We start from the raw sequence: 13,825 nt of genomic DNA on the forward strand, positions 1-13,825 counted from the left end.
GTCCTCCCTACTTTATTCCTTCTGGCTTATTACTGATTATTTTCAAGGCCTTCCTTCTACTTGCTAGTCAGGGCCTTTCTTTACAACACAGATATATTTCCTTAAATAAACTTAAGCTAACTTTAATTCTTTAATTTTATAATTATCCTACAACGACTCTTCTCTGGGCTTTTACCATTAAGTCAGACTGCCCCATGTATGGGCCCTGACAAAGAAGTTGTTTGACCCTTCTGGGCAGATGGGGGGAATTATGGGAAGGCACTTGAGGACTAGCACCACTAGCGTGAAGCAAGCAACCACTGCAGAGTGCTTATGTGAGCAGCTGACAAGTTGTGCTACTCCGGCTATGCCTCTGGGGGGCCAACCTACTCCAGCAGACGGGTTTAGCAGGTGGACAGGACTAAAGTTAGGGGAAACTTTCAAGTTGACTTGAGTTAACTTTGCAGTTAAGGCAAGCCCTCAGATACGATTACATCTTGCTCCTAACAAGGTTCCTATGAACGTCAGTATTTTACATCTGTCTTGTAAGAGGCTTGGCTGAAGCTTAACAGTTGCACAATTTTAGCTTGCTGTTTACACATTTCTGCCAATACCGGTTTACATAAAAAAACGTATCTATGCATTATTATTTTCAAAAACCTTGTCATCCCTCAGGTGACTGTATCTTTAATATCACCCACAAGTGTTGTATATGTTGGGATTTTGGTATTACTCTAATTCTTTGATTTGCCTTATTAATTATCATAGTGAATATTCTTATTTTTGCAACTCTCTCTCATGCTGCAGAGACCCATATATTGATCCATTAGTGGAGCCGTGAGGATGCAGTAAGAAGAAAAGCTGCAGGATCTAATTATTATTAAACAAGGATATTGTAGTAGTACCCAAGGACCAAGAAGAAAATGTGCAGATCTCTGTTCTAGTGGGCCTAGTTCCAATCACTGCTGTCAGCCTACTAAAGCTGCAGGATGTGACCACCAGCAGAGACCCTTGACCTGTGACTCTGTGCAAAGCACATATACCCCAATGACAGCTCTATAGGCTTGATCATCCATGACTGACTTCCTGGGCTGTGTGAACTAGAAGTCCTAATGCAATTCTCCATCCTCTAACCTCTCTGAGTCTATGTCCACATGAAGGACTGTGTACGGTGTAGCTGGTGCAACCACATAGTAATGAAGGGGTTAACCTAGGCATGTTTTTGTCATCAACATTTCTGCCAGCCAACTAGAAGGCTTGGATTAACTCATCTAAGATGTCACTTTCCATTAAGGTGAAAGGTTCCCAAATAGCAGTATAACACTGGTTCTCTCAGTGGAGTTATGTGATAGAGAGCTCTCTAATTCTGATCTGGTTTCAGGCAGGTTCTGAACTTGGCAAAGGGAAATGATTTTGCACAACAAGAAAGGTCACTAATGATGACTACTAGAAATCTCAGGAATACTAGCAGCGTCAAAGAGAGACTTTGCTCGGAGAGGAACTTTTTGGAATTCTGAAGAGGATCATGTGGGAACGTACTAAAAAAGCCTCGTTAAACTCACTTTCTGTTAGCTTCTCAGCCATCTGGAACTGGATCCAAGCTTTCTGGAGAAAGAATGGCCTGCTGACTCTTTCAATGCTCTCTCTTGTAATTGGATGCCTCCTGGGATTTTTGCTAAGGGTTTTGGAGCTGACAGAACTGGTAAGTGGCAGAAATGTGTTGTATGTGCAGAAAAATTGTGGTGGGGTTATGTGGGGGGTTCAAACTGTTCAGTATAGTTAAAGGAAATATTGCTGTAATGCTTCTTTTATGTAGAAATGCACTAGAAAGGTGTTCATTTGCACTAGATTAAAATATACTCTATAAATTGTACAGAGAAAAAAAATCTGCTCATCTCATCCCTATTTCCCAACCAGCTCTAGCAGCAGAGACAGCACATTAGCAGGCTCTCTTAGAATTAATGCTTATTTATTTTCACAAAACATACGGCAGGGCACTGATTGGCATAGCATGAAGGATTAGCATAAGGAATCCAAACCAAACTGCAATTGCCAAAATAAAGGCCCTTTTGGTGAGGAATCCTCCGTTCAGTTTTAATGTTTCTCTGCTTATTGAACTACAGAAATCATTTGCTCACAGTGGGGCAATCCCTGCCCCTCACTCTGCCAGGGTGGTGTCCCTGGCAGAGGAACCAGTGCAGTTCCATTGCATAAAAGGGGACAGTGCAAGCCAACATGGCATAGAGCCCTGCTCTGCAAGGGCTCCTTGTTTAGCAATGGGCAGATGGGGTGGAGCATGGGTGGGTAAGGGGAGAGGCAGCGCTAGAGTTATCCACTGTGGTCTGGCATTTCCCTTGGAGAGGCTACTCCCAACTACTGCACCCAGGGGCTACAGCCACTTTGAGGAATGGTTCTGCAGCATGGGAAGGGGCAGATTCATATCACCAATCCCTCTCCACACATCTGCCCCATTCCTGGTTCAGCTACTAGGGCTAGCTGCTGGGTGCAGGATTTGCTCCACTGTGCAAATGAGCAAGGTTCTGTTGTCCTAGTACTTAGCACTTGCATAGCACTTTACATCTCTGTCCAAAGTCTGTGCAGATATTAATGATGAATCCTCCCACCAGCCCTGGGAAGTTTGTCAATATGTACAGTGATCCCCATTAAACTGAGATGAAAAGATTTACCCAAGGCCACACAACTAGTAAGTTCCAGAGAATTTCTGATACTTGCCCTCATGCTGCCTCTCATCCGAAAGCTTCTTGGAGAGGAATTAACTGAGCCAAAATTTAATTGACTAATCCGATCTTTCAGCATTTCCCATGACTCTTGGGACTATGGCCAGGGAACCTGACTGATGCAATTCTAGTGAATAACACACAGTTAAAAATACATGGTAGATTATATTGGTTGTCTTGGAATATGCAACAGCTCACTCCCAATTTTTAACCTAGGCGTTATTTTTGCTGGCTTCGGTGCTGGGTAGTAGTGAAGTGCCTTTGTTTTGTTTTTACATTTCAGAGCTCCGCTCACCCTGGAACAGCCTCATTTAATCTGGCAGGATTTAGAAATGTCTGTCACTTCAATTATGCCTCCCGGCATCGCTGCCCATAGCAGAGATAATCTGGTTACTTAAGTGAAGCAAGCCCCAAGCCTGGTGATTCTCCATGCCCAGTGGCACCCAGTCTGCCACACCTGCTGAGCTTTCATGGACCATGGTAGAGGGAGCTCCCTGCTCGCTGAGCATCTGTGCCCAATGACCCACTGAGGCTCAGTTTGCTGAGTCCCCAAACACAGTGAGCCCCTAAGCCTCTGCTCCTTGTGTCATGCCTTTGTCTCATAGCCTGTGAGCATTTCCTGAGCAAGTGCACGCCATGCCTGCTGGCCACTCTTCTCTCCTTTGTTCCACTGGAGATGGACTAATAGGTTATTTCCAGCTCTAACTTTTATATTATGCCATGACAATGGTGTCCCCTTGTCCCATGGCCTGTGCTGAACTACAACCATGGCATCTCTGCTGGGTCCCTTGATGGCTGAGCTCCTGCCCGTGGTGTTCAGGGATCACTGAGCTGGATTCAAAAAGGGAATGTAGGCCCCACTTCTCAGCTGCTGCCTCACGATGTCAGAGGCTAAGTTTCTACCACTGAAGTACCCAAGATGCCTACATTTCAGCCATCAAGGCCCTGATATTGCACAGCAACTTGGCACCTAACTCATGCCAAAGCCCCAGTGGGATTCATGAGCTACGTGTACCCGTGACTGGCTCACTTGCTGGGTCCACTTGTGAAGAACCCTAAATCAGAGAGAGAGAAAACAGGCTGCTCCCTAAGGCAGTGAGGCACAACTCACTCCACCTTGCTTTTAGCTCACTGTCTCCAAAATCCAGACTAACTCTGCTCTCACCCTTTGCTACAGAGCCCCCTAGCTTGCAAGCAGGCCCAGAGAATCCCGCCCCTCCCTTAAAGTGATAGCTTGCAATTGCAACACAGCTCTCAGTACACCACAAACAACACTTAAAACCCCAACATTAGCATAACACACAGTTACACATACTGATACTCAGCCTAATAACTACACTTATGAATGACGTGCAATTAGTCTGGAAGGTGCCCTGTGCTGTTGCTTGGGCCTGTGGGCCTCTGCTGGAGGATCAGCACTGCTGTTGTCAGGAGGCAGCAAGCCCCACTTGTTCTTGCGGTGCCATGTCCTTGGGCTCCAAGCACGTCTGCCTGTTCAGGTCACATGCTTGCCAGGCAATTGAGGCCCGAATCACTGAATTTCTGCTGTGCTCTATGCCTGCTGAGCTTCCCCCTCACTGTATCCACCAACCCCTCATGCCAGCCAGGCTCCTCTTCCTTATGCTGCAGGCCTTGGATCCTACCAAACCACCACACTCCTCCAAGCACCCTACCTCCAAGCTCCGGGCCTACCACGCTGCTGACCCTCTGCTGTGTTCAACACGTGCTGAGCCCTGATGCACTGTACACACCCATCTCCCATTTCCTTCCCTTGCCAAGTCCAAGGCCCTGCCAATTCAACTCAGCCCCCGAGCTCAATAGCGCACGAAGCCCTGGTACGTTTCTGAGCCATTCATCTACTGTGTCCCTGTTCCCCATCCTGTGGGCAAGACCACTGAGCTCTCATGATGCGCTTAGTCGTGCCCTTGCCAAACTTCGCACTTACTGGTTCTTTGTGTCTGCTCTGTTCCTGTGTCTGACAAAATCTGAGCCTCCTGGGCCCTGCTAATCGGAGTCCCCAGCTTTGCTGAGCCTCAAGCCCTTGTGCCAGCTGAACCTCCATCTGCAGCTCCCACTGAATCCCAGTACTGTGCTGATCCTCCCTGCCATATTGAGCCCCAGTGCCCACTGAGCCCCCATACTGCTGAGCCTTTTCTGTTCTCTCTGCCTGCTGGGACCTTCCATCTTGGGTCAGCTGGATCATTGTGCCTACCATGCACCTAGCTGCCTCTTTAGGCTCCTAAATCCAAAATATAGATCCTCAAAACCCCTGCTCAGCTGCCAGCTAACTCTGCAGATGCTCAAATTACCTAGGTTCTTACATTTCCATGGGTAAAGTCCCCTCGGTTCCTAGATTTTTGCTGGTGAGCACGAGCAAAGCCACCTAAGTCCTGATGTCGCTAAGCTGCTCAGCACCTGCAGCACCTGACTTGGTAGGTATTCTCAGAGGCCACCTTGGAGCATCTCTACCAGATCAGGCTCCACACACAATGCAGAAGAGGAAGAACAGTTTATTGAAGTATTTGATACAAAGTGGAACAGCTCCAATAAGACAATTGAGAGATAGGTCAGTGACTAGGACACTCAGCGGGGTTGTGGGGGACCTGCATTTAATTGCCCTCTACGAGTCAGGCAGAGGAGGAATTTGAATCTGGGTCTCTTATCTACCAGGTGAGTATTTTAACCACTGGGCTATTGAGTACAATTGGGGCTGAGAGGCATCTGCCCCACCATTTTTTTATGAGAAAGCCCTGATCTGGCATAGGCACCTCTAACTCCAGGATGGAGCCCTGTGAATAACTGATTTTTTTGGTTCAGTGGCTGAATGAAAAACTGGGGGAAATGTCTTGAGTCAAACAAAACATTTTGTTTAATTCTAAAGGTTTTGGGTGTTTTTTTTGTCGTCTTTTAAAAAAATTAAATAAAAAATTGAAGTAAAATTCTAAATGAAAAGTTGTTTCAAATTGAAAAATCAGTGTTTCATTAAGAAAATGTCAGAACGAAATATTTCAGTTTTTTTTGGATTTTATTTATCTATTTTTACCCAAAAGAGACCATTGCATTAGAAAGGAACATGCTGCTTTTCAGTCATCCTTCAGGTTCATAAAACCATTGGCTTAGTTTAGTGTCACAGTTTGTCACCTGGATTAAAAATGTTTAGGGGTGCTTAAATATGGGTTAGAGCCTGGGCTGCTCCTGCATGATTCTGTAATAGCCATAGCTAAGAGCACTTTCTCTGTACTTGGCAAGATGGATGTGATCTTTTCTCCTATGCCGACCATGCCACAGTTATCCAGGCTTTTGTCATCTCAAAATGAGATTGTTGAAAGATGCTGTATGTGGGGCTATATCTTGGAACCATTCAGAATCTGAAGCTAGTGAAAAATGCTGCAGCCCACTTAAATGGAACGGCATGCTGGGAACACAAGACTTTGTGATATTCACTGATGTCCAATAAGATTCTGGGTGGAATCAAAAGGTGTTGGTTTTAACCTATAAAACCCTAATTGGAACCTGGTTACCTGAGAAACTGCCTCTCTCCCCGAGACATGCTGCCACAGTTGAGATCACTAGAGGTGCTGGAACTCCCTCTGTATAAATGAGAGGTATCTGCTGGCAGGATGTCATCTGTGAGAGGTTCTTGGTTTAGAAACTTGTTCCCTGCCTTTGTCCACCAGAGCCCAGTTTTGTTAACCTTCCAGGCCTGCTGTGAAGTCCATCGCTTCTCCTTCTTCCTTAAGGCTGTTGAGTGTGGGGAGGGAGACTTAGGTGGATCTATTTATGGGCAATCCTTTAGTTATGTTCATGTTATGATTTTTAATGTCTGGGGTTGGTACCTATGTTGCATCTCAAAGCTTTGACTACATAGATGACCAAACCGACATGCTTGCCAATTTACTTTTGCTCCCTCATATGGATCTACAATTTATTTTGTCCATTGTGCACCTAGTGAAAAGGCTGTGCACAACTGAACTTGTGCACTGGATGTCACTTACAATTGCCAGTTTTACATATGCAAATAAGGCCCAAATTCTTGATAGTATAACCAACAATGTCCAGGAATTGATATTAGTAATAGCTGAGGCCTGAGAAAGTGATTCTGATTATTGCTACAGGACCATGGGGACACTGAGGAGGCAGTGTACTTCCAGTGACTCCAAGTACGGTAGTCTAACATCTTTTTCCAGCTTTGCCTTCATTTTATGACACTCTGAGTTGGTGTTCATATTTCCAGTCCCAGTACATTTCCCCTATATAACATAAAACCAGACAAGACCAAAATATTTAGCAATCATTTCTGGACAATGATAGGGGGAGAACAGGTTTAAAAAAACACACAGTTGGAATTATGGATCTGTTGCAAGTGGAAGAATCTGTAATTTTTGTATCTTTGAACAAAGTGTAAATTTCCACTATTTACATCTTGCCAGATGATTCTCCTGCCTGATCAATGTTTGTTCTTTTCACAGGAGAAGCAATACTTTTCTTTTCCTGGAGAGCTCCTTATGAGGATGTTAAAAATGCTGATTCTACCCCTGATTACTTCCAGGTAAGAACAACTCTCTTACTTTAAGAATCAAAAGTCACGTTTATTAAATTGTGCTGAGCAAATGTATTTACAGGAGTCAAACCATCCTCTTTACAAACCCTAACAGAGAGAGATACTCCAATCCTGAAAACATCCTCTAACCAAGGATCAGAAGATTGCACATTTGCATGCATTAACACTGTAATATATATGCGTAAATTCAGGCATGACTTATCAGAAGCCCATTCCTGCCCATTTTTAAGTATGCTGTAACAAACCCCAACGTGGGAAGATACTGAAAGTACTTCTATGCCAAATTTCTAATACTTACCGCTGCTATTCTTTTTTTTCATGGGTGATAAGTCCTAAGATGGGGAAACAAGTAGTAACATCCTCAAATTAATTGTCACTTTATGAATCATCAACATGTCTAAACAAAATGTAGAAATGTAAAACTGGTTTCAATAGCTCTATACTAGTGATTCTTTAAAGATGATACTGGAAAACTAGGAATTGAGACAATACAGGTTTATTTCCTTCTCCTTTTCCTGCAGCAGAACAGAATTTATTTTCTGACACTAATGAGCAACTTCATACTACAGGGCTTCTTAGTTATGTAGATAAAAGTATACAGAGATACAGTAACTGGTAACTAAAGCTAGATAACGAAGCTGATGAAGTGGGTTACAGCCCACGAAAGCTTATGCCTGCAGAAATTAAATTTGTTAGTCTTTAAAGCGCTACAGGACTCTCATTATTAAAGCTAGATAAATTTGACATAGAAACAAGGCACACATTTTTAACTTACCTAAAGGTGTGGTGGATTCTCCATCACATGAAGCCTTTAAATCAAGATTAGATTTCTCTTTCTAGAAGATATATTCTAGCTCAACCACAAGTTATGGGTGTGACCTGTCCATGTCTAGGGTAGCCACCTGAAAATGCCAAGGTCAGGGCAGGCTGCAAAGAGAGAGCAGATTCTCCTAGCACTGGTGGGTGACATTGAAGTCAGACTTCCCAACCAGCCACAGTGCTTCTGATTCTCCACACTGGTTATCAAGAAGCTAAAACAAAATGTACAGAGCCCCCTTTACTGCATTTCAGTCTCTGGCTCCCAATCACCCACTAGGTCCAGTAAAGAGATAACTTATTTAATACTCTATGCTTTTTACCAAAAAGGTTCTCCTGAACCCAAAGGGTCAACCACATTACCAGAAAAATATAAGTTTGAATTTACCCAAAATACCACGCAGCCAGCCAATCCTTTAGTAACTAAAACTAAAGGTTTATTATAAAAGGAAATAAACAAACTATAAGAGAAATATTAAATGATTAAAGCAATCAGACACATACAAATGATTTGAAAGTCCATATACATCAGGTTTCCAATAGAACTGTGGAATTTGCAGGCTTGTATAGTCCCTCGGGTGTACATCCAGTACCTGGATGGGTCTCAGTCATTTGTTTCACAACTTCAGTTATAGAATCATAGAATATTAGAGTTGGAAGGGACCTCAGGAGGTATCTAGTTCAACCCCCTGCTCAAAGCAGGACTAACCTCAGCTAAATCATCTCAGCCAGGGCTTTGTCAAGCCGCAGCTTAAAAACCTCTAAAGATGGAGATTCCACCACCTCCCTAGGTAACCCATTCCAAGTGCTTCACCACCCTCCTACTGAAAAACTTTTTCCTAATATCCAACCTAGACCTCCCCCACTGCAACTTGAGACCATTGCTCCTTGTTCTGTCATCTACTACCATTGAGAACAGCCTAACTCCATGCTCTCTGGAACCCCCTTTCAGGTAGTTAAAGGCTGCTATCAAATCCCCCCTCATTCTTCTCTTTTGCAGACTAAACAAACCTAGTTCCCTCAGCCTCTCCTCATAAGTCTTGTGCTCCAGCCCCCTCATCATTTTTGTTGCCCTCCGTTGGACTCTCTCCAACTTGTCCACATCTTTTTTGTAGTGGGGGGCCCAAACTGGACACAATATTCCAAATGCGGCCTCACCAATGCCGAATAGAGGGGAATAATCACTTCCCTCGGTCTGCTGGCAACGTTCCTACTAATGCAGCCCAATATACTGTTAGCCTTCTTGGCCACAAAGGCACACTGCTGACTCATATCCAGCTTCTTATCCACTGTAACCCCCAGGTCCTTTTCTGCAGAACTGCTGCCTAGCTCGTAGGTCCCCAATCTGTAGCTGTGCATAGGATTCTTCCATCCTAAGTGGAGGACTCTGCACTTGTCCTTGTTGAACCTCATCAGATTTCTTTTGGCCCAATCCTCCAATTTATCTAGGTCACTCTGTATCCTATCCCCACTTTCCGGGGTATCTACCACTTCCCCTAGCTTAGTGTCATCTGCAAACTTGCTGAGGGTGCAATCTACCCCATCCTCCAGATCATTAATGAACATGTTGAACAAAAGCGGCCCCAGGACCAACCCCTGGGGCACTCCACTTGTGATCGGCTGCCAGCTAGACATGGAGCCATTAATCACTACCCGTTGAGCCTAATGATCTAGCTAGCTTTCTATCCATTTTATAGTCCATTCATCCAACCTATACTTCTTTAACTTGCTGATAAGAATACTGTGGGAGACTGTATCAAAAGCTTTGCTAAAGTCAAGATATATCACGTCCACCGCTTTCCCCACATCCACAGAGCCAGTCACCTCTTCATAGAAGGCAATCAGATTAGTCAGGCATGACTTGCCCTTGGTGAATCCATGTTGACTGTTCTTGATCACCTTCCTCTCTTCCAAGTGCCTTAAAATGGATTCCTTGAGGACCTGCTCCATGATTTTTCCAGGGACTGAGGTGAGGCTGTAGTTCCCTGGATCCTCTTTCTTCCCTTTCTTGAAGATGGGCACTATATTTGCCTTTTTCCAGTCATCAGGGACCTCTCCCAATTGCCACGGGCTTTCAAAGATAATCACATCAGCCAACTCCCTCAGCATCCTCGGATGCATTGCATCTGGGTCCTATGAACTTGTGTATGTTCAATCTTTCTGAATAGTCCTGAACCTGTTCCTTCAGCACTGAGGGATGTTCACCTCCTCCCCATTCTTTGCTGCCCAGTGCAGTAGTCTGGGAGCTGACCTTGTCTGTGAAGACAGAGGCAAAAAAGGCATTGAGCTTTCTCCACTTCCTCTGTCACTAGGTTGTCTCCCCCATTCTGCAAGTTTCTGCTCTTATAAGGAAACCTTTCTGCACAGGTACAGAGCAAAAATGTTCAGTACTAGCACTTTGTTTCCACAACTCTATCTTCAGTCCTCGGCAGCCTCTGGGTGGGAGTCCTAAATGGTCAGTATAGGGGGGATGGCAGCAACTCCTGTTTTTAAGTTCCGTATCACTTTCCATTATAAACATTTTTTCTGACTATTTTTTAAAAAAACTCATCCCTCCATGGCAGGGAGAAAGTATGAGGGCCTTTTGCTCTTCCCATGAAAAATAAAAAATCCACCCAGATTTGGTCAAGTTATAAACTATCAAAATCGCTGTTTCCCATCCGTGTTTTCCTTAGCAGAGTTTGCTCAAGGCTTGCTGTTAAAATAGTGAGGAAAAATAGTATGCGACCATGTAATTAAACTCATCACAATTCACATGCACAAGAGGACAGAATTAAAGCTACACAGGAAACCATAATTCTGGCATTTCCTAACTTTTGAGTGCTTGACTTTGCAATTGTAATGTTCTTATAATAGGTTTTTTAAAAAAATAATAGTATATATGCACCAGGGATACATTTAAGCTACTTCTGCAAGCTAAAATCAGTTAAAAATGAAAGGTTGAAAATGTTTTTGAACGGAGCCCAGCTAATACCAAAAACCAAGAGTACATTTACTTTACAAAAATTCATCACCTTTTAAAAATGCTTAAATGTTAGAATGTCTGGAAATGAATGGGGCTGGCTGGAAAACAAGAATTACATTTCACACAAAAAAATTGAGGTTTCCATGCAGAATGAACACAAGACTTTTTGAAATTTTGCATGATTAAAAACCAGAGAAAGTTGCCTGATTCAGAGCTGAGACTTGAACCTGAGTCTCCTAGATGCTGGGTGAGTACCCCAATCAACAGAATACAGTCTCTGCAGTGGTAATTAGTTCTACAGGATTTTTTTAAATCCATTTAAAATTTGTCACCTTTCAATTTCACTGACTGTCTCTTTTATAAGTCATAGACCATTATGATCATCTAGTCTGATTTCCTGCATAACACAGGCCAGAGAATGTGAGAGGCATAGGCGTGCGCACGGGGTGTGCTGGGTATGCCCAGGCACACCCTAATGCAGGGCTCAACTGAACCGAAATGCGACGCGAGCTGCTGCCGAAAAGAAGGATTCGGGCATTTTTTTCGGCGGTGGGCATGATGTCACAAGCTGCCGCCAAAAATAAGCACCCCCTGGTATTTTTTCGGCGGCAGGTAAGATGTCAGTAGCTGCCGCCAAAACAGATGATGCAGCGAGATTTTTCGGCGGAGAGTAAGGCAGCGAGGTTAAATGAATTTTAATCCAGTGTGGCCCGAAAATTCCCTAGGTGCACACCCAAATGTACTGTGCTGTGCACACCTATGGTGAGAGGGTAAATAGGAACTTCTGAATTACCTTATCCAACCCTCTGTCATGTCACCTCTTATTTATCTGATCATACTCTCATATGAAGTCTCTCCTGGCCTCTAACCATTTTTGTTGCCCTTCTCTGCGGGGCCCCATTTCAAATGGCATGACCGGAGTTGAGCATGCAGTTCCAGGTGGCAGGCTCCAATTGATTTATATAATGAACTGGCACTACGCTATTTTCAGTATTGTTCTCCGTTCCTTTCATAATGGAAGCTCACCCCGGTTTGCTTTTTGTCCAGTCCTATGCACTGAGCAGATGGCTGAGTTCAATGAGCTTAAGTGGATTTGAATTCAGGAGCTGGGCGGGTGGCAAGCACCCTGCAGATCTCATGGCCAGAGTGGGATCTGCTGGAGGGAAGCACCATGTGGAGCTTGTGACTGGGGCAGTCTCTGCCAGAGACACATCTTGTGCAGTTACTGGAGAGTTTGCTGAGCGTGATCTTCTCTTTTTCAGCCTGATGTCTGGCCTGGCCACCATGGATTCCAAAGCCTGTGGGAAGATGGGGTTGATCACAATCACCTATTACCTTTGGACGACATTCATGGCTGTGACTGTTGGGATTATACTGGTGATCAGCATTCATCCAGGTGCTGCTGCCCAAAAAGAGGAATATGCAGTGGGAAAAGTGGTGTTGAGCTCAGCAGATGCATTACTGGATTTAATCAGGTACTTCCCAACATCTTCTGGAATAGTCCTGGTTTTCTAAATACTGGTCCTGTTTTGTTGTTGACAGCCAAGATCTTCACACTGAAAAGGAGTTCACATGAGCTTTTAACCAACTGAATGTCTCAAAGGAAATTTAAGAGGAAATTGGCCAAATTCAGCCCTGGAGTAAGTGGGTACAACTCCAGTCACTTCACCTGCATGCACTTGTTCACACCAGGATTGAATCTGACTGCAATCCATGCAGCAATGTAGGCACCTAAGCCCCAGAGTTAGGCACCTAAATCCCTCTGTGCAGCACCATAGCGATCCACGAAACTCCTGCTCTACTCCTGTCTAATCCGGTAGGCAGCTAAACCCCCTCAACATTTTCTAGGTGCCTAAAAGTTAGGTGCTGTCTCCGTTGCAAAGCTGAGGGGGGACCCTGCCCCAACAGCTGAGAGGCAGCAGACCCGCCAGAATGTCTGAGAGATGGGCCCCTGGCTGAACAGCTGAGCAGGGGTGGCCCCACCCAACAGCTGTGACTCCGTTTGTGCTGAGCACCCCCTATGTTTTCCCATGTGTGCTCCAGCCCTGGAACACCCATGGAGTCAGCACCCGCATAAAATCTGTGCAGTCCGTGATTTTTTAGTGTCTAGCAGAGTAATGAATTTAAGCTCCAGGCTTGTCATTTAAAGGTGTTGTGCTGGTTTCCTGTGAGAACAAGGACTGATAAGTCAGACATAGAGTGGTCGCTTTTATGAAAAGCGTTGACCCACAGGCAGGTCCTATGTTCACCCACACCCACTTCACCTTATAAATGGCCCTGCCCCCCACTCCGCCCCTTCCCCTGAGGTGCTGCCCCCGGCTCTGCCTCTTTCCCGAGGCCCCACCCCCAGCTCTCTTATTTCCACCCCCATCCATCCCATCACTTGCCCTTAAGACAGGTAAAAAGTGGGAGGGCCTAGGCCTTCCACTTTTAAAAATGATGTGGCCATGACCCTCGATTCCCTCCTGCCCATTCCAGCGCCCTTGCCCACGGGTTATAGGGTGTTTTTGTCTTTTATCATTTTCCTATGTGAGTTCATTCAAGAGCATAGTGATTGTCTGATTTCACCCACAGAGTTGTTATTGGGGCATTTAGTGCACTGGAGGAGGTACACAATGTGTTGTGATAAGCTTTGCTTTTGCAGGTCTGGGTTTACATAATTGGCTAAGCAGCTGTGTTGTCACTTGATTTTTCAATCCCATTGCCATTCCTGATTTAAATTTGGAAAGGCTGTGCTAGAATCAATAGACCTGAATGAGCCTGGGC

At 44.7% G+C, this 13,825-nt stretch overlaps 1 protein-coding gene across 1 annotated transcript in view; it reads left to right on the plus strand.

Annotated features, from left to right (window-relative positions):
* The first annotated feature begins 1,504 nt into the window (after window positions 1-1,504).
* Window positions 1,505-13,825, plus strand: part of LOC137159032 (excitatory amino acid transporter 5-like) — a 39,978-nt gene continuing 27,657 nt past the window's right edge. The window contains exons 1-3 of the mRNA XM_067557185.1: window positions 1,505-1,681; window positions 7,187-7,266; window positions 12,322-12,534. Coding sequence (XP_067413286.1) covers window positions 1,505-1,681; window positions 7,187-7,266; window positions 12,322-12,534 — 470 coding nt within the window. The remainder of the gene's footprint in view (window positions 1,682-7,186; window positions 7,267-12,321; window positions 12,535-13,825) is intronic.

This window comes from Emydura macquarii, unplaced genomic scaffold, assembly GCF_026122565.2.
Source record: "Emydura macquarii macquarii isolate MOO-44397 ecotype Brisbane River unplaced genomic scaffold, CSIRO-AGI_Emac_v2 contig_306, whole genome shotgun sequence".
NCBI classification, from domain to species: domain Eukaryota; kingdom Metazoa; phylum Chordata; order Testudines; family Chelidae; genus Emydura; species Emydura macquarii.